Below are 21,749 nucleotides of genomic sequence, written 5' to 3'. Positions count from 1 at the left end.
CTTTATGTTTTCAAATTTTAAAAACTGGTGTTAACTGAAACTATAAAATATTTCAATTATACATAGGTTCAACTGGATTTTGTTGGTATTCTGAAAATATTCTAATTCCTAAATACAACTCATCTAAAAACTTAATTTTTCTTTTAATCTCAAAAATTTATGAACTGGGACAACAGTTAGATATAACGGAAGTAAGTTCAAAGTTAGATCCATTTCCTGCAAATGTGAAAATGTTTGAAAACATGACCTCAAGGTTTGAATGTATCTACTACATAAGAACAAATATTTGAATAAATCTGCTTAGACTAGGATTATTATTTTCAAATTGCAAACTTTCGTAACTCCTTATTTCTGAGAACTACTGAATTTTCTCACCTTTTTTCTGCTTTATCAGTTCCTGGTGTACCAGATTTCTCTCATTTGTTTCATTCTCCAAGGCCTGTTTATACTGTGCTGCTTCTCTGGAAAGGATGTTCAGATTATCTTCAGCTTGTGTTCTCTCTAACTCTAAACGATGAATCTTTTCCTGAAGAGTTTTTAAGGCTAAAATAAGAGCTGTTGGAAAAAAAAGTGCTTGGTATTATAAATGACAAATTTTGAACACTTATAATATAAAAATGAGCAGTATATTTTTGTTAGTGAGCCAGAAACATGTATGAGTGATGTATATTCCTCATAAAAATGAAAAATAATGACTAAAACTCTGAGAGAAATTTTCTCTAACATATCTTGTAAAAACAATGTATTTATGATTGTATTTAGTGATTTTCTAGGTTTGAGAAAGCTAATGATCACAATTTAATTAAATAAATATTTTTCAAATTAAAAGACTTAAAAACGATAATGTATGCATAGTCTGGGAGGCATACAAGTCTGACTATGCATAAAGAAAATTAAAATATAGTATCCACTAATTAACACAGAAATTTAGGTTTAAAGTTAAAGGTTTTTCTCAGTTATTGATGGGTTCAGCTTTAATCAAATCACAAACATTTACTGTTCCTTTGTCTAAGATACAGTGTTAATAATCAGGAAACATGAGGTAGAATACAGCTTCTTCCATTCAAAAAAAAAAGTTATAACCTAGTGGTTTACCTGGTGTCAGGCTTGAAAGATTATAAGTAGTACGCATGAGCTACTATGATTTTTATTCAGCTATGTTAATATCTTCATGATTCAAGTAAGTTCAGAGCTATAAATTTTCAAACATTTATCTTAGACTTTCTATTCAGTAATAACTTCAAACTATAAAACTAGAGACGAATGGAATATAGGTAAATGTTATAGGTTAACTTTCATATAGTGTATATCCAATTAGAAAGATGTTTGCTAGAGATTATCGTTTGTTTTTTTACAAATTAGATAAGAAACTTATTTTTATTGCTCTTTATATAGTACCTGTAGCTGGTTCACTGATTTGGATTATTATTTCTTGTGGTTGTTTTACTCCACAAGGCCAGTCTGTTTATTAATAGCAACCACTATTATAGAATATTAACAAACAAACTGATAATCGGCATCTTAGAAAGTATGTATTTATCAACTTGTATAGTTAATATTTATTATTTGTATGGCATAAGGTATGCCTGGAGTCATAAATATTTTCCTAAATCAGTTTTACTATCCACCTAAGTTTATATTTTAAAAGTTATAAAACATGTGTTTTGTAGTTATTCCAACGTACTGGCTTCCTAAGGGATTTTCAAGGGTAATTCTGGATATATTCAATTTCTGAATTGAATCCTTGACTAAGACATAATTCTACTTAATTCACTAGCATTCTAATCATGTAGTTCAGAAGGATTTCAAATCTGACCTTTTTATTTTTCAAAGACTTTTTCTGTTTTCTAATGATGTTTTAATAATAAACCTGTGATATATGTCATCTCATAGCTGAAGAAGCCAAAATAAAAAATGTTAAATAACTTGTCTAATTTTATAGAAATTTTTAGCAACAGAATCAAAATTAGTAATTTTTTTAAGATTAAATACCCAATTACATTATTTTCTACATAAAAATGAAGTTTTATATAACATACTTTGTACCACTCCCCTAATTTTAAGTAAGGTTTTATATTCACTTTACCTTGGCTATTTGGACTAGGAAGCATTTTAACAGCGGATACTCCAAAGTTCACAGAGTAGTGATTCTGAGATGACTCATCAGACTGGATGAATGATGGAACAAACACTCTTTCTGGAGGTTTAAGATAGCTTCCTACTATGCTATGCATTAATTCAGAATCCATTATCTGTAGAGAATAAAGGAATGATATAGTATAACATCATTCTCTCTTATTTGAATGACAAAAACATTAGACAAATATTCAGGTGAAACTTGAACACAAATACAAAATTGTACACTGTGGAGCTGTGTCTTTATGAACATAATTATCACAAATTCAACTATAATAAGCTCAGCAATAAACGAAAGAAAAATGACTATTTACTGCATAAATAAATAGTACGGACAATTCTGCCTGACTTGCAATGAGCATACACCATGGAGTGAGCATCACATGGGTTGTGTGAATTTGCTGGTTTCTCAGTTGATGTTAAGTTCATATATGTCTTACCATCTGAGCACCTCTCTATAAACAGAGTGACTCTAGGGTTCAAAGAGAAGACATATATTCTAAAAGACAACACAGCTTTTAAAACAAGCCACCCATATAATTCGATTCTCTAATATTGACTGCCGAATTATAATGTACTGGCTTCCTAAGGAATTTTCAAGGGTAATTCTGGATATATCAATTTCTGAACCTAACCCTTGAGTAAGATACAACTCCACTGAATGCACTAGCATTCTATTCATCTAGTTTAGAAGGGTTCCAAATCTGAAGACTAAAATAGCCTTATTTTCTCATTCTGGGGTTTTATCTTTTTGGTTTGTTTGTTTGTAAGAGAGCCCCTTTAATCATTTAGGAGGTATTTTTTTACCTAACTTTCCCAAATCATTCTATTTTTCCTTTCTGTAATTTAAATATCTTAGAAATGTATAGTATTCTAGAAATGTATTCTGCTTAATAAAGTCTAGTCAATGTTAATTAAATTCATAACCACATTAGAAAACAGTTATAATTATTCACAAAAAAATTCACCAGTACAATTTTAAGGAAAAAATTTTATTTTAAAATGTAAATTTAAATATTTAAATTTGTATAATTATGAGCCTATTTTGATTTTTGAGAATTGCAAGTTTTCAGTGATTTCACTACCTTCACAATTCAAGGCATAGGAAGGCACTTCCCATGACTATATTTCCTGGGAGAGTAGAAAACACACTTCTGAACTCAAAAGAAATTTTTACTTTAGCCATTGCCATGATTGGCTGTCTTCCAGAACACTCTGATTGGTCTAAATTAGAGGTTATATAGCCTCAGAAGCTTTGCTAGAATACTTGTTGCTCTTTGCTCTTGAAAGGCAACCGTTTTTTGCTATTGTTATCAAGCACCAGCTACCACTTACTAACCATGTCTCCATCCCTCTGAGTTGTTGCTGCTCAGACACTGTCTGTTCCTCATGAGAGACTGCATCTAGCTAAGTTGCTGTTCCCTCAAAAAACAAGAGAGCAAAGTTAGTCACAGCTGGCTCACAATGAAATAGAAGTAGGGCCCCAAGATACAGAAATTCTGAAGATGGCTGTACATCTTCAGAGAAAGGTATGTGCTTGTAGTTATCCCAAGATATCTTTGAGTTATTCAAGATATGGAAGTCAGTTTTCAGCTCCTGGTGAGTTTTCTCCAATAATGGAAAGAATGAAATTTTGTCATTCGTCATTACATGCTGAAATCCTTGGGAGGACGCCGCTCCCTCTGTCCCAAATATACTTATTTACAAATTGGATTTTGCACCAAATTTCAAAATTTGAGGTTCAAATTTGAGGTTTTTAATGTATATGAAATGACTACTCAGAAGATGCCAGTGCATTAAAAGTTAGACTAAAGTTTACTTAAATGTGTAAACATATTTCAAAGTGGGCATAAGCAGAGTAACAACCCACTGGTAGAATGAAAATAAAGTGAAGAAAAAGAAAGGGAAACATTAAAGAAATGAGAAGAGACAAGTTACGATGTGAGATGGAGCTCAGGGGTTTTCACTGTAAGAGGGGTCCCAGATTAACCCTTACAATCTAGTCCTGCGTTGTAAAAAAGTGCATAAGCCCATGGAAGCTATTTACATAAAGGGCTGAGGCATCCTAGAAGAAAAACTCACTGTGAAGGACGATGAAAGAAGTATAAAAAGCCTCATCTAAAATCAAAGCCTTGTTTGGTGGAGGGGGTAGGAGTGATTTTGAGTAGAGTACGGTAGTTGTCATTATAATTCATCTCTGACCTAGTCCCAGGGACTCGTATGTTTGGGTGCTGGGAAGAGAGAGGGCTCTAAGTAAAAACTGAGAAATACTTCACCAGTATCTCTATAAAAGACAGAGGCATTAGCTGCCTTGCTTTTGTATAAAATGTTGTATTCCAACAAAGGGGAAGTTGCTGGAGATCACGAACAGTTTAGGCATTTTTGGGGTTCTGCTGCATTATTCAATGAGAGAGAAGAGGAGAGAAGAGAAAGGAGAGGAGAGGAGAGGAGGAGAGAACAGTTGAAAGGGACATATTTGTGGGCATGTATGAGAGAAATTTCTAGAGAAACATTTCTGAAAATACAAAGAGGTTACTAAGACTCAACCTCCAAGGATTCTGGTAGGGTTTCCAGGTGGGAATTCCTGCCCATTCTCAGCAATTTTTTTCGCTTTCCCGTTCCCGAATCCTGAGATATAAACTGTTTTCCGTTCTCCACTATGAATCATTTCCACAAAGTGACCGCCAATACTACCAACCACCTGGGTTCAAGGAGCCGATTTTCCCGATTTAACTTTTCTCAGGATTAGGGAACGGGAAAGCAGGAAAAAATTCCTAAGAACGGGCAGGAATTCACACCTGGAAGTCCTAGATTCTGGCATGTCTGGTATGGGGCCTAGCTACATAGGTAATTGGGAAAAAAAACCTCAGAAATTCTTGTGTAACATTTTCGAGGTATCTACAAAATGTTGGAGCAAAATGCTGCAAAATGTGGGCCTCGTTTGTATCAATAACCTGGTAAAGCTTAGGGAAACTCAAGTTATGCCTGGAACTATTCCTGAAAGCTTGTTAACCACCAGAGAAAACATCCACTGTCTTTATGATGTACATCATTAAGACACCTTAACTGGCTGTGACTAAGGAACCATTGCTTAAAGAAACTATCCCCCAACCCCGCCAAATGTGCTAGACTGAAATACTTGACTGCAAAGCATTTTCACTCACTTGTTCTTGTTCCGAAGCAATTGTTCCAAAACGGTCGTTCTAACAACCAATGTCTATTTCTGCTGGGGGCTGACTGTGCCATCATCTTTGCCTAATTCCATAGAACTATTAGGGAGACAGCATTAGGAGGTAGTCAAAGACACCATAATACATTCTTGGAATGGGGGACTCTATTTCCTATACTGTTAATCCTTTCAAGTTTAGATTTTCCCTTAGAGAATCTAGAGAAAGATCTACAGCTCTGTTTCTCTCATATGGTTTTCTTTGTGTATGTATTTAAGATTAACTTAACTTTGTATACCACATTAAGGCATTCATATGTTAAAAGAATAGGCAATGGGGAGGTAATGAAGGACATAAAAGGGAAATGACATAATTAAGTTTGTATTCAGACAAGTTTATCAGATGGTTTTGAGGTAGATAGATTGAAGGAGGAAGAAATTACAGGCAGAGGGACAAATTAAGAGGTTACTGAAGTAATGAAGGAAAAATATAGGCCTGAATTAAAACTGGAGTAGATAAGATGAACATGAAACATACTCAGAAGATACAACTGAAAGGATTTAGGAACCAACTAGGTAAGTGAAGTGGGGGAGAAGAAAAAAATAAAAAACGTTCTCCAAATTTTTACTTGGGCAAATGGGGAGATGGTGGTGGCATTAATGGAAATAAGGAATAATATGAAAGGAGGTATAAGTCTAGTGGAAAACAACGAATTCCGTTCTGGATCAGTCGAATTTGAAGTGCTTACACGCACCCAGCTATCCAGCAGATGGGTTGAAATATGGGTCTGGTGTTTAGGTGAGCAGTCCAGGCTGGATTCAGAGGTACAGATTTGGTTACCAATTAGGTCACAGAAAGGAAGCGTCAAGATTAGCAATTTTCAATGTGTGCATGTGTGGAAAAGGGAGGCTGACATTCAATGCCTTTGTCCCTTAGAGGGCTACTATTGTCTATCAATGCACTGTGGTGCCCCCCCAGACATATTGAGGCAGATTTTAAAAGGTTAAGAATTATAGATGTAAGAGAGAAAAACTGTTAAGCTCAGAATGCTAAAGACCACTAGCAGTTAGGAAGCAAATGAAAATATAAAAACCCTCAAAGGAGAACAAAGAGGAGTGATCAGAGAAGTGGGAGGAAAAAGGAGGAGAAAGTGGTAACAAAGGAGTCAAAGTGAGAGCAAGAAGTAATTTAGTGTAATTATTTAGTATCTACGACTAATGTGCTATGACCTATATTGTAGAAATAAGAAACATACAGGGTACAGCTTCTGCTGTCAAGTATTCTGCAATCTCGCTATTGAAAAAAGACTAACATGAGACAATGAGAGGAGAAAAAAGAACAAGGAGTGAGTCAGCAATATATCCAGTAAAAGTGGTTTTCTTATTTCATAATTATTAAACTTTTATTGAGCCTTTTTCAAACACATGATCTTAAATGAGTTTGAATAGAAGAATATGATTATGAATACAACAATATCTAGTTTTTTAAAGAGTACAAAGTCAATTTTTACAAATATTTTGTAAATTATAATATAGCATCTAATTGTTATGTGTACACAATTCAACTCAATGTATGCTGTAAGAGCTAGCTAATGTCCAAGCAAACTTATCAATTGATGAATTTAAAGTAACTAATAAACATTTTGTCTAATAATTAGAAAGTTAATTTTTCCTTACTGAACCTGAATCCAGTAAGGTTAGAACTTAAAAACGTCTGAGATTACTTAAATGATTAGACTCCCCATCATCTTTACCTGTAGTTTATCTTAAACATTCAGTACATGAGAAAAGGCTCCTGATTTTAATATAAAGAGAATACAGAAGCATATAAAATTATATAATTATAGCCCAATTTTTAAAAAGAACAAAGATAAGCCTAAATAAAAGACTAAGTGTATTAAAATGTTAACAGGTGGACAATAGATTTTCATTTTCTTCTTTCTACCATCTCAAACATTCTCTACAATAAACATAACAGTTTTATAATAAGAAACAAAAATTTACTAAAATAGTTTCCTCTTAACTAGATTTCTGCAGATAGAAAACAGCTGAAGATATACAGCATTATTTATATGGATATTTTTTGGAGCATTTAAACATCTTTTCATTTTTAAGGGTCTTATGCTTCTATTGTCCATATAAACTCAGGAAGGACAATTATGTTTATTTCTTCAGTAAGTGCCTACAGTCCAAACTGCTGTGCTCTGCAAAGTGGCATTGTATCCTCAGGGCCTAATCCCCAAAAAAAACATTTGTAAAAAGAATCCTCTGAAACTAATTTGTTAGGTCAACAACTTTTCCCTACTTCCCCTTTGCTAATGTTTGTCATGATTAAACCCAACAAGTCTACCAATACTGTTCTCAGTTTTCAAAATATCACATATTGTACCCTGGTATATACTTTTTCATGCAGTGTTGTAATATTTAAGTAAATCTTAATTATTAGGATCGTAAAATACTACTGGTAATATTTCTTCAGAAAGTTCTACCTTTCTGTGATTTTGAAAGGGTTTCAATGTTCTTATAATGTTTATTCTATTTAACTGTTGAACTTAACTCTGCTTCTAACCATTCTTCTTTAGAATGGTGGATGGCAAACTTATTAAATGTAGAAAAAATTTAGAAATTGAGTCAACAAATAATGAACTTTAAAGTTAATGGTACTCAGATAAATTGCAAGAAATGCACTTCTTAGCCTTCACATCCCCACCCCCCACAGACTGGGCACATTAACAGTGAGGATTAATTACGGGAGTGACTGAGAGTCAGGCAGCCCAAGCGGGAATGAGCTGCAGGACAAAGGTAAGTAACTAAAGCTTACCTATTCAATTGCCAAAATTTATTTCAACTGATTTTAAAAGAATTATTTCTAAAATGTTTAACCTATTTTCCTTCCTCTTAGGCAGAGTATACTCAACACAGTTTAACCTGAGGGATGATTTAAGGGTATCATCAGAGCATTTTAGTTATGCACAATGAGACTTAAAGACCACCCTGATACTTGCTGTCCCTTCACTGGAATGTTCTAGACGGGTACAGACAGATTTTGTTTGGTCTTTTCACCTCTTGTTATCTCTTCCCTTCCAGGCTGCTTATGAGCTGTTTACTTGTCTCCCCTTTTTAACTGGTTTCCCAGTTCATAGCAAATAAGAAACAACAAAACAAGTTTCACTCATTAAACATTCAGAGATGAAAACTTCAGTCTCTGGCAGTCCTTAAAGCATTCATAGCTTAATTATACTACAAAGGATGCTATGGGAACCCAGGGGAAGGGCATCTAACTGAGTCTGGGGATTCCAGAGACGGCATCCTGGAGGGGCTCGTTCTTAAGCTGAAATATGGAGAAGAGTAGAATTTGACAGGTCAAAGAAAGTGGGAGTAGAGAACAAGATAAAGTGTGAAAAAGAGATGGCATACCTCACATTTATTGATAAAAATGACCTCACATGTATTGAACACTTATGTGAATTGACATATTAAATAAAATCCACATAAACCTATGAAGCAGTTATTTCCATTTTAAAGATGAGGAAACTGTGGCATAAAAAAACCCTGTTTTTTGGTCAAGGTCACACAACTACTTAAGTGCCAAAATAAGGATTTGAGCTCAGGAAGTCTGGCTCTAAAGCTCACACTTTTAACTACCATGCTATATTGTTTATTTATGTAAAGTTATGAAAGCAAGAGAAGGCCTGGTGTGTTGGGCAAGTTACTACAAGAAGTGTATAAAGCCGGAAGATTGCAAATGTGCCTGAGTGCTGCAGAAGAGAAGGCAGAAACCAGATCTGAGGAACCCTGTCTACTAGGCACAGGTACTTGGATTGTGTCCCACAGGCAATTAGAGCCATCCAGCCGAAAGCAGCAGGATCACATTGCCTTTGATGAAGACGTCTGTGAGATGAGAATGGAGAAAAACCACCTCTAAACCACCAGAGGCTAGAAGTCCAGGTAGGAGGCTATTCCAGAACTCTACGTGAGAAGTGATAAAGACCTGAACCAAAATAACAGAATGGAAAGGAGGGGACAAAAGAAAGATAATTAGGATGTTGAATTCATAGAATTTACAATCTGAATGAGGAAAATTAGTGATAGGGAGAAATTAAATAAAGCTGTAGTTAAGGCAGAAAACAGATTTGGAAGGGGGTGGAGGTGGTATAAAAAGTTCATTTTAGACATGTTTCAGGTGCTTGTGGGACAATAACAAAAAACAGCTAACACTTCTATGGAGCTGATTGTGTGCCAACACTGGTCAAAGAATTTTACATGTATCGCTCTAATGAATCATCACGGCAACCTTATGAGGCATTTATATTAATTTCATTTTACATGAGGGAACTAAGATGTGAGGTAACTTTGTGCGAAGTCACACAGCTGTGAAGTGGCCGAGTGGGGACTTGAGCCTCGGTAGCCTAGATCGTAGTGTATTCTGCCTGTAACAGAGACATGTCAGTTGTACAGATGAGTTTGGCATCCAAGAATGGTTTAGATTAAAGATAAGGATTTGGAAGTCATCAGTATATACTGATGGCAGCTGCACAGATGAGTACAAAGTATGCAGTTTTTCTCTAAGTGGGGTCCTTCAGTCACTTAGTATTTATTAAAAATGCAGATTCCTGGGTATCATCCAGGTCCACAGAAACAGAATCTCTGGGATAAGGCCCAGAAACATATAGTTTTTAACTCCCCAATTGATTCTTACTCAAATTAAAGTCTGAAGACCACTGATGAGGAATGAGCAAAAAAAAAAATGTGTAAAAATGACATTGAATTTATTAGAAGTGTGTCTATAGTAAGAGTAAATGAGTTCTGAAAAAGGATAGTAAGAGCCTAAACAAGTGTCTGATGGATCTTTTACCAAATCTAAGGTACTATTATAAAACACATTCTTCTTTTATGTAACACATACACACACACAAATAGGAGACCTCTCATGTAAAGCTGAACAACAGAAAGGCTACAGATACAGTTGGAGGAACAATGAAAAAATAAACCCACAGTGCAGAAAGAGGCAGCAAGGAAACTTGAAAGCCGTTATCTTTATAGTACTGGGCACCAGTAGAGGGAATTTTATCCAAAAGATAGTTCTTACACTTTTTAAGAACTTACACTTCAACTTTGTACTCTGAATTCATATTTCCAGTGGTGTAAAAACAAAAACAAAACCCAACTCTCCAGAGAATTTAATTGAAAATGGTCTCGGGTTGGTAGTAGTGCAAATGACTGGTAGAGGCAAATGCAAATCCTCTCAGAAGTAATCTAACTCCAATCCAGCCCAATAACGATTACAAGATTTATCTCTATTTTAGGCATTTTTTTAAATGTGAAAAAAAGTCTTAGAATCACTGAAATACAGTAAATGGAAGGTATACCAAGCTATTCTGAATGCCCAGAAACTCTGGGGTAGAAGGGCTATTTTCTCGTTCTCAAATCAACACCATACATAATTTCATATAGGTTGATCTGTTTTCAAAAGACAGATTATTAAAAATTATAAAAATCTTTTTCCTTCCCATCACACTTAATCATTTTTTATAATTCCTCTAAGTATAAAAAGTCTCATCCATAAAAAAACACAAAACAAACAAAACCACCACCAAGAGAGATCAGACCACTCGGCCATACCCCATTCAGCATTCTCTGGAACTTTGCAAAATGGACTGCAAAACTCCCCACAGGCCCTGGTAACCGTCCAGACACAACAGAAGAACAAACTTGGCTCCTGCTGCGGATGACGATGTACAGCCCCAGTTCAGCATGGTAGGTAGTCCTTCTTCCACTCACAGGCCCCAAAACACAGCACCTTATTATTTTCATGATATCTAGAGAATCCTGGCCCTTTTTAAGAAAAATTAATCCCCTCTTAACAAAGCTACAACGAAAAGAATTTTTTAGCACTTTTATAATTTTCCAGTAAAGCAGTGTATTCCTAGTTCAGATATGCACTTTCCATCTTTTCCAAGAGGAGTATAAACACTGCATAAAATATACACCATTCGTGTTCTGGGATCTTGTAATACTGCTATATTATTGTATACAAAGCACATCATCCAAACCGTCCATTAGAGGGCTAAAATGGCTTTAGAGTGAAAATAAGCACCAGCTGATCACTGCAGAGTTCTAGAATTCAAATTTACAAATAAACTGGTTATACAACCATCTACTGGTGGCTTCTCCCTGCTTTTAGTGGGTGAAGCTCCTCACAGCCCCTTTGCAGCACAGTCCTGCCGTGAACAATTGATACCAGAACTCACATCTGATTCCCACTCTTGCTATTCCCTGCCAGGATGCCGCTTTCTCCCAGGAAAGCTGTTCATACCCCAGGAGCAAATGTATACATGTATGGTCCGTAAGTGAATACAGGGATTTTCTAAGAACTCAGAAAGTGAAATTTCCCACCCCTCTATCTCTAATTTAATATTCACTTTTCCATAGAAACAAGGAAATAATGGTTTTATAGTACCACTGGTATTCTAACCATGTTATAAAACATTGCTTTTATGTGGATCTGTGGAAAATCCATTCTGAATGTCAATGTCAACCTACTTAGTTAATTCTTGGGACGAAATTTGTTAGTACAGAACACACAGTGTGATTTATGGATGATGTGATACAGAATTGCACACCTGAAATCTATGTGATTTTACTAACAATTGTCACCCCAATAAATTAAAAAAAATAAAATTAAAAAAAAAATTTGTTAGTACAGTTTGTGTACTATGTAATATTTAATTTAAAAAATTTTAAACTAGCCCATAATCCCATTATACAGAAGCCTCTATTAACATGCTTTTTTTTTAAAAAAAGTAATATATCCACAAGTAACAAAACTTAAACAGCATTGAAAAGCACACACAAAAAAGTAAAAATTTTCTACCCCCAGACTGTTGATTCCCAACCACAGCTATTGCTCTCCTCTCTCTGAAGACAACCACCATCAACAGTTTCTGGAGACCAGAAAGAAAGACATTTATATACCTAAGAATTTTTTCTTTTTGGTGATTTTCCTGGTGTATACATCAGTCAGCAGGCAATGGAGGTAAAGGTTGGCCAGATTCTAGAAGCATGGTAATCTTTTTGATTACAGCACCTCCGGTTCCTTCCGTACCCTTATATCCCTTGGAACTGTTCTACTCTCTTGGATTTAGTACTGACAGACTATGTCTTCTCCTAGGCGTTTCCCCTTCCATTTCTGGAGACCTGAGGACAGGACTCCATCTGCCTGGTTCCACTAAGGAACATGATGCCACGGAAAGGGTTCTGAATTGAGGCCAAAGTCCTGGGTTTTATCCTGTTTCTGACCCTTAGATAGCATATAATCTTAATTAAGTCACCTCCTTTCTCTTAGTTTTGAAAAATATAAAGTATTATGTAAATATGCAGTGGTAGCAGTAGCAGTGATAATAAACTATCATTCTTTTCTGGGAGTGTCAGTTTCCTTACAATTTATCCTTTACAAATATTAATCTTGGATATAAACTCTTTCCTTCCCTCCCTGTAATGATTCATCTTCTGTACTTCTGTTTCCCTAATTCTTCTGACTTGTCAGGTTGCCATTCTCCCTAATAAGCAATGTACGCAATTCCTCTTCAATTAAATATATACATATATGTGTGTATGTAAGTGTGTGTGTGTGTGTGTGTGTGTGTACATTAAACTATTCCTAAAGTTCTTATAACTTTCCATTTCTAGGAATGTTACCTTTATAGGAACTTTTGTTCGTATGATGCATTTTCATGTTTCCATTCCCTCTTAGGAGCAAATGTACCTGTAACCTATTTGTACATTATTTGATAATGCAGTATTGACTAGTGGTTCCGGAGTAGGCTGGCTCCACAGCAAGACTCCTTGGGGATGAATCCTGTATGATCTGAGGCAAGTTTCTTAAGCTTTCTGTCGTTTTTACCCCATCTATAGAATGAGAATAATAAAGACTATATACCTATTTCAGAGAATTATATGTAATGAATCAACATAAAGTTCTTAGAATGGAGGTTGGCCAATAATAAGCACTCAATAAATCTTAGTTATTGATACCTAAAAATGTTTATGTTTTGGATATCACATCCAAAATTTGGTCAGTATAATCATTGATGTGCATAATACTGAGAAACCACAAAATCCCTTTTGAATCATCAAAACCTAAATTATATACAATATTATTTTAATATTATGCCATACTATGTCCTAGTCTCCAAATAGGTAATCCATAAATGCTATACGGATTTTTCACAAGGCAGAATGCTCTTTCCCAACGATGTTGAACCCACTGATAGTAACTTTATATCGCTGCTGTACAAACGCAATTTTTATACCTAATACATTCTCTACATGCCTAGCACTTCTCAAGTGACAATATTACTTTGGAGGTTTCCCTGATTTATTCTTTATTTCTGCCCAAGATGATAATTAATTTTTTTCATCAAGTACTGACTACCATTTCCCTAAATTTGAAGAGTTCATATTCCCTTGAAATGTCACAAAGGCAACTCAAACTCATATCCAAAACTTAATATATCATCTTCCCCATAAAAACTGTTTCTCCTGCATTTTAAATCTCACTTGATGGCATCATCCCACTGCTCCCAGCCTTCAAGTCCTGAGGATTTGAACACCTAAAACTCTTACTGAGTCACCTACATGTCCCATCCTTACCACCGATGGCGAGGTGTGCTCTAGCCTAGGCCCTTGTCCTTTTTTGTCTGGACTATTCCAACGGCCTTCTAAAGTGATTTCCCTGCTACTAATCCTGTCCCATGAAGCTATCCTCTACTCTGGCTCTACAGTGATCTGCCTAAAATTACAATCCAGCCATGCCACCTTCAATCCTTAAAACTCTTTCAGTGACTCTTCACTGCCTTCAGAATAAAGATCAAGTACGTTCTCAGAACACAGGGCCTCCATGACCTGTTCTCTATCCAGTTCTTTTCTCCTGTATTTACTGAGTGAACACATGATTGTAGTGCTCATATTATCCTCTCTTCCTAGAATATTCTTACTTGTTATGCAAGACATAGTTTATCAGTTAATCTGTGCATGAAGCTTCCCTTTCCTGGCTCCCTGAGGCTGGGCTAATTAATTCTCCTCTGTGCATACCTATTTGCTTAACATATTGAAATAATCTGTTCATGTCTTCCCCATTAAACTAAAAGCCAGGAGTACATGGATCAAGTTTCATTCATCTTTGTCACCACAGCACTTAATTCAATATTGAATAAAAGCTTGTTAAACTGAAGTGATTGAAAGCCATGCCGACTCCAAGACAAATCCTGCTGGCAAATTATCTCAGTAGAAGGTAGAAGGAAGATGTCTATGCCATTTAGAAACAACAGAGGGTTGTAGTCACTAATAGAGGTGTATGAGTTACTCTCAAAAAGCAACACAAACACCTAAGTTTGTCATGACATTGCTTTCCTTGGCATTCCCAGCTCTATATTCATCATTCCAATCGTATTCCTATTAGCAAGTGGCAGTATCTTCACCACACCAACTTACGGGTCTAAAGCGTACGAGTGATCTAAAGGGCTGAAGTCATTCATCTGTCACTGACGGACAGCTGCTGACAAGCGGATTTGCAGAAAGACATCATGAAGCCCTTACTTTTTCCAAACTACACTTGTTGGCACAGCTGTTAAGGTCTTAACATGAGAAAAAGCACATGTTGTTGAACAGCACTGGGGGCAAAAGGACAAAACCCAAGTTTCCTGCCTGGCTGAGGTGGAAGCTTAATTAAGATTATCAAAATATATTTTATACCTTAAATGTATCTATGAAAATTTCTATTATCCTCCTCTCACATGCTCTAGTTCTTCATCAGTTTCCAAATTTACTTCTAGCTGACTGTGTCAGATACTGAAAGTGCCGAAGCCTTCCAATGTACCCTTAGCAGCCAAAATACAAGAGGCCTAGAAAAGACCCTATGATGGCTAAACATGAGATCTTTATTGCTCCTGAGAACTTCCCCTGCATCCAAATAGAGGCTGCCTGCGACTGTGTCTGCATAATTCAGTTCATTTAATATTGAGATGAATTTTCAGTAAATCCAGTATTAGGAATCTGCATCATTTTCAGTTTTCATTCCATTTCAATTCTAGTAATATTTGCTGAGTGCCTAACATGTGGCAGACTTTATGCTGAGAGATGGAGGTGGAAAAAGGAAGAGGTCACAATCTCAGGGAAAATAAATGCAATGCCTAAACAACTGAGCTTGCTCTAAACTAACAGAAATGTGGTGCCCATAAAAAGTGGAGTTGAGCCTCTGATGCTGCTTTCATCGTTCATGGCAGTTGGCCGTTTGCCAGTCTCGCCCAGACTAAGACAGCCCCAGCCTCCTTTAATATGACTAACTTTCATCCTTCATTAAAAACTTCAATTAGAAGCTGCAAATTACAATCCATCAAAAGGTAAGAGAAGGACTGTACTGCAACAAAACCAAAAAGTACAGCTGAAGGCATTTGCACTTGTAAGTTCAATCATTAATGTTATTCTTTAAAAAAATTTTTTTTATTAAAGCTTATTGGGGTTTAAATGTTAATAAAGTTACATAGGTCTCAAGTGTACAATTCTATAATACATCATCTATATATCATGTTGTATGTTCACCACCCAGAGTCAGTTCTCCTTCCATCACCATATATTTGATCCCCTTTACCCTCACCTACCACCCCCGCCCCCTTACCCTCTGGTAACCACTAAACTATTATCTGTGCTATGAGTTTTTGTTTCTTCATTTGTTTGTCTTCTTTAGTTGTTTTCAGTTGTATATACCACATGTCAGTGAAATAATGTTCTTATGTACATGAATATTGCGTACAACTTCTTATACTTACATTATATGTAAATCCATGATATTTTACTGTGCTGAGAGACTAGAGTATTTGAAAAGAGGTTTGATTACAAAAGTAATATACGCTCACCCTACAAAATTTGGAAATTACAGAATAAAAATCACTATAAATTCTACCCATCTGAGACTGTTAAAATGTTGTTAATATGTTGGCATTTATTAAATAAATCAGTCTTTTATTAACCAAAGTTAGGATTGTACCATACAATGTTTGTGTAAATTGCGTCTCTGCTTAATACATGATAAACATTTTCTTGTGTCTTTATATATTCTTTTAAAGTATGTTTTTTTAATGGCAGTAGATAAATATATAAATTATATTTTTTATTAGAATACAGTCTAGAAATGGTAATGTTAAGTAAAAGACAGTTTTAATGCTTCTGATACATATTGTCAAATTACCTGGAGCTTTGCTTAGATTGAGACGAAAGTCCTAAAGTTTATAATTCTCACCATGTTTTAAGACTATTTCTCCAGTCTGCAATACTTTTTCAGACAAACAAAATTTCTCTTGGTTAACTTATTAAAACTTTATGACAATCAGACCTAGAAAAAAATTGAAACTGTATATATAAAACAATAACACATGTCAATTTGCCTATACATTGTTAATAAAATAGTACCTCTAAAATGCTTGATAGGGAGAAAATGAAATTCTAAGAAATGTCTAAAACAAATTTACTTTTCTTTTTTTTGAATAAAGCTCATATAAACACAGATAAAACTGGTAAACTCAATTTTGCAAATTGTCTTCATATTTGTACTAAAAGGCAAAATCTAAATATCAAATGATACTTGAAAAGTATGTAATTGAAAAAGCTTTTATACATCAAATTTTGTCTTAACAGCCTTAAAAAGTGGCATTACAGTCATTTTTGAACACATGAGCAAACAAGAGACAAAAACATGAACTGACTTGCCTAAGGTCACAGCTAATAAATGGCAAAAACAGAATTCAAACTCAGGCCTCCAGACTCTAAATGTGGTGTCTTTTCTGTTTCTGCACTTCTTTCCATAAACCACAGGTAATACAATTTTCCCTATATTTTATTTAGCCTTAGATATCTCTCTCTTTATATCTATCTACACACATGCACACAGTTTTGTTTTCTTAATGCTATTTATTTAAACCAAAATTAAAATGTTTGCATTCCCAGAGTGTACACACTAACAGTGTGTATATTAGGCCAACTAATATAGCTGCTAACAGCAGACAGATGGCAGCTTAAGGTTAACAGCTTTTCCCTTGTATAAATCCATATATGGAGAAACATGTTTGGCTGAGTATAATTCAATTTGTAAATTTTCTGAGGAAAACAAACACTATAACTACCAGAATTGTGTTCTCTTGAAATATACCCACTGTGGAGACAGAGAGAAATACAAAATATCTTTAAAATAAACTCTATTCTTTTAGAAAAACATATACATATGTACCCCCAAAATAAATATTTCCTTCCATTTCTTCCTCCGACCCACTAAACCCCCAACCACCTTTAACAATGAAAGAATAAAAAATTAACAATAGATGGATTTTGAAGCTGGTAATTTACAACTTTTACAAAACCATCAACTATCATTAATTTTGCATTATCTTTAATGTACTTATTAATTATAGCTTGTGGGATTTAATTTAGCTGCTTTAACAGTTTTATTTTAGCAATGTTTGTACACATCTGCCTTCCTTTATAGTTGTTTAAGAGCAAGGGATCACATCGTATTCATTATCCTATTAACCACTAGACTTAACCATGTTTCCTCGAAAATAAGACCTAGCCGGACCATCAGCTCTAATGTGTCTTTTGGAGCAAAAATTAATATAAGACCCCGTCTTATTTTATTATAAGACCAGGTCTTTAATATAATGTTATAATATAACAAATATAATATAATGTAATATAATGCTGGTTCTTATATTAATTTTTGCTCCAAAAGATGCATTAGAGCTGACTGTCTGACAGCTAGGTCTTATTTTTGGTGGTGAGAATTCATCTTTAAATTATATCTGGCAACTTATTTCTTTCAGTGTGGTACATAAAGTCATGCTGTGTCTTAACAATCTTTGACACCTTAGATTCAATGAATAATAGTCTTTATAAAAACATGTATTAAGAACATTTTTCTCGGGGCCGGCCCGGTGGCTCAGGCGGCTGGAGCTCCATGCTCCTAACTCCGAAGGCTGCCAGTTCGATTCCCACATGGGCCAGTGGGCTCTCAACCACAAGGTTGCCGGTTCAAGTCCTCGAGCCACCGCAAGGGATGGTGGGCTGCGCCCCGTGCAACTAGCAACGGCAACTGGACCTGGAGCTGAGCTGTGCCCTCCACAACTAAGATTGAAAGGACAACAACTTGACTTGGAAAAAAAAGTCCTGGAAGTACTCACTGTACCCCAATAAAGTCCTGTACCCCTTCCCCAATTAAAAGAAAAAAAAGAACATTTTTCTCATGCTATTTAATAAGTAAATGCAAAGTGCTGTCATCTCTACAATGACATAAAGATGTGAGGGGGTAACCCCTATAGATGGCTGCCCTGCTCTATCAAATCAGTGTGGTAGGTCTTCAAGAGCCAGAACTTCGTATTATTCATCTTTGTGTTTCTAGTATGTGCTTCCTAGAGGCTCAATAAAGATGAGCTAAATGAATAAAAACATTTACTCTGGGGAAGGGTAACATTTACTCTGGGGAAGGGGGAGAGGAGGTGATCCAGGTTGTAAAGGAAGAGAACACATAATAAAAGTAACTTGACTTGGAAAAAAAAATACTTATTCTAATTAGATTATAGATCTACAACTCACTACAGATCCATGCTATTAAACAGCATTTACCAAAATGTGTCCTATGGAATACTAGTTTCATACGATATTAATTGGTGTTATTCCTTCAATTAGATTTCTAGGCAAATAAATTTGGGAAAATGGGTAAAACAAAATTAACCAACTTCTTCACCTGCAAATTTTGTCAGTATATTTAATATTCTACTATTACCATGAATTTCCAAAACAGGGATAGAGCAGGCATTTCCCAAACTTATTCACAACAGAAACTTTTTTTGGTGGGGGCGGAGGAGATCCTCTTGAGAGATTAGCATTCCACAGAAAAGATTTCGGGTAATATGTATGTATGTAGAATCTTCAAAGCAGCTCTACACAGGAAACAGCCATCAAAATATTATATGTAATTGATAACAAGAAATAACAGCTCATAAGAGAAATAACAAAGAGCAAATTATCTAAAGTATTATCTAATTATCTAAATTATTTCTTGTTGCATACACAGAAATTCATATTTCCAGTATAGGAGAGTAAAGGAAGAGAAAGAGACATCCTTAAAAAAAAAAGGTTAAAGATTGTAGTTTTCATGTATTTAACCTCAGTTGATGTAGTAGATAACCACTCTGCTATATCTGACTAAATGGCACAGAATTGTAGAGTACCTTCAAAAGTGTCTGACAGAGTCAGGGGCAGCCAAATTATTCAGTATGTACTGTAATACTGTCTCATTAACTCATGAAACAATGAAGGTTCATAAAATGAGTAACAATTCAAACACTTGGCATAAAACTATTTTGGAGCAAGAAATAGAATTTGTTTCATATGTTCTAAATGAAGAAAGTCTAAAAATAGAACATATCACAACAGATCTCACAGCCATCCTGTGTCCCTTTCTGAACAGAGGAATTTAAGAAAATGCAATCAGGTTGAGACAAAATGAGGCAAGTGAGGAACGTTAAATAAGCGCTGGTGGCAAACCCATGCCAAGCACTACCACCTACGTACTGGTGGGCATTACATTAGGGCTCACTAGTGTGGTGGTGGTAATACTGAGTTCTGACGAGTTCTGCGACCTTATCCTAATTAGGAGTTTCACCTCTCTATAACTCTATATATAAAATAACAGAGTTGACTGACTTAAGTAACCTTAAGGTTTTTGTCCATTTCTAAAATTCTACTAAAACAGAGGCAAACGTAGAAATTTTACCAGAGCTTTTACCACAATTTGAGTTATAAACCTCGGGTACCAACAGAAGTTTTGTTTTTACAGTGAATACCCTTTTGAATACGTTGATGATCTTACCTAGATAACTAATAAGTGAAGATTTTTAAAATTTAAAGAATACATATTTTAAATTATTTCAACAGGTGTTTATTTACAATACCCTTGTTCTAGAAAGACTTTTAAGTGATTTACCAAACTACATACAATAAAAGAAGGTAAAATAAGAAAAGTTCTAATCAAAATATTGAATTAACATAAAGTAGAAAAGTTCCCCTCCAACCTAAATGCAGGATAATACATAACATTTAAAAATACATAGCCAAGCTCAAATGCAAGAAAGGGAAATGTGCAGGTGCCAAAAACAAGGAAAACACTCAAGCCAGAGTGACAAATGGAAGCTGGGTTTTTAAAAATGTTTAAAATGATTTTAAAAATAAGATTAATTAAATGTATATGTCTAATTTATTAGATTTACATCAGTAGCTTAATCACTTACGAAGACGTTGCTTATTAGAATTGAAGTTCTGATAGTTGTTTCAAGTATTTGAGAAAACATGGTAAGATAAATTGAAAAATGTGACTTGTAACACATAAGGAATTTAAATTTATAAGTGCTATTACATGTTTAAAGAAGATTGAACCTCCTAGAGTTACTAGTTAACCTAACATTAATCAAAGAAAAGGTCAAAGTCCTTATTTCCGTGAAAAAAACTACAAGATCTAAAAACTGATCTAGTAAAAATTTTAAGTTAAACTCAAAGGCTTAAGAAAAACTACATTTAAAAATTTATAATTTTAATAGAAAACTAATTAAAACAAACTAAAAGTATTAGTTTTCAAGAACAAAAGTCTGCCTCAGATACTAAAAATACCGTTTGACAACGAGATGCTCACTACTTCGTAGTTTTACTCCTCAACACGGAACTGGAGATCCTGCCAAACCAATAAAACAGAGAGAAGGAGATGAACAGAATTTAAAATGAAGAAACAAAATTGTTATTTGTAGGTAATATGATTATCTACACAGAAAATCCAAGATAATCTACCTAGAAAATGTAATTTTAAAACATTCACACACCAGAGTCAGAAACCGTAAGAACCATATAGGGATAACCCCAAACAAAAATTGGTAAAATCTTTGTAAAAAAAGAACAAGGAAAAGGGACTACTCTTCTAGTTATTAAAGATTTATTATAGAGCTTTAGTAATTAAAATAGCAATACTGACACAAGGTGAGACAAAGACTAATTGAACAGAAAAAAAGTCTACAAATTTACTCTGGCATTTATGGGAATTTGGTATATGAAAGAGAGGACATTTTCATGGGGAAAGGATAAACTACTCACAATTTGTGCCAGGATAACATGCTATTTATATTGTAAAAAATAAACATATATCTCTATTCAATGCCAAACACAAAAATAAATTCCAGCTGGACTGAATACCTACATATAAACAACAAACATTCAACTGTTTTAGAAGAAAATATAAGATATGCCTCAGGCTTTGAGTAAGAAAGATTTCATAATAAACAGGACAATGTACAAACAGGAAAGGAAAAGGTGGCAAAGAATTATGTAAAATTTAAACTTATATTCAACAAAAGAC

The 21,749-nt window shown here is 34.8% G+C and overlaps 1 protein-coding gene across 18 annotated transcripts in view; it reads right to left on the bottom strand.

Annotated features, from left to right (window-relative positions):
• CEP57L1 (centrosomal protein 57 like 1) overlaps positions 1-21,749 on the bottom strand; it is a 47,908-nt gene that overhangs the window by 15,412 nt on the left and 10,747 nt on the right. For 8 of the 18 annotated variants that reach the window (XM_033103565.1, XM_033103568.1, XM_033103566.1 and 5 more), the window contains 2 exons: positions 2,087-2,252; positions 376-555 (listed from right to left, as the gene is read on the bottom strand). In XM_033103565.1, the coding sequence (XP_032959456.1) occupies positions 376-555; positions 2,087-2,252 (346 nt within the window). Of the gene's footprint in view, positions 1-375; positions 556-2,086; positions 2,253-3,475; positions 3,559-16,547; positions 16,692-21,013; positions 21,075-21,749 lie in introns of all 18 variants that reach the window. The other 10 variants (XM_033103571.1, XM_033103574.1, XM_033103579.1 and 7 more) reach the window with 8 other exon arrangements.

The sequence above is a fragment of the Rhinolophus ferrumequinum genome, chromosome 3, assembly GCF_004115265.2.
Source record: "Rhinolophus ferrumequinum isolate MPI-CBG mRhiFer1 chromosome 3, mRhiFer1_v1.p, whole genome shotgun sequence".
NCBI lineage: Eukaryota > Metazoa > Chordata > Mammalia > Chiroptera > Rhinolophidae > Rhinolophus > Rhinolophus ferrumequinum.
The sequence above is the reverse complement of the archived record's forward strand: the minus strand, read 5'-3'. Positions and strand labels throughout refer to the sequence as shown.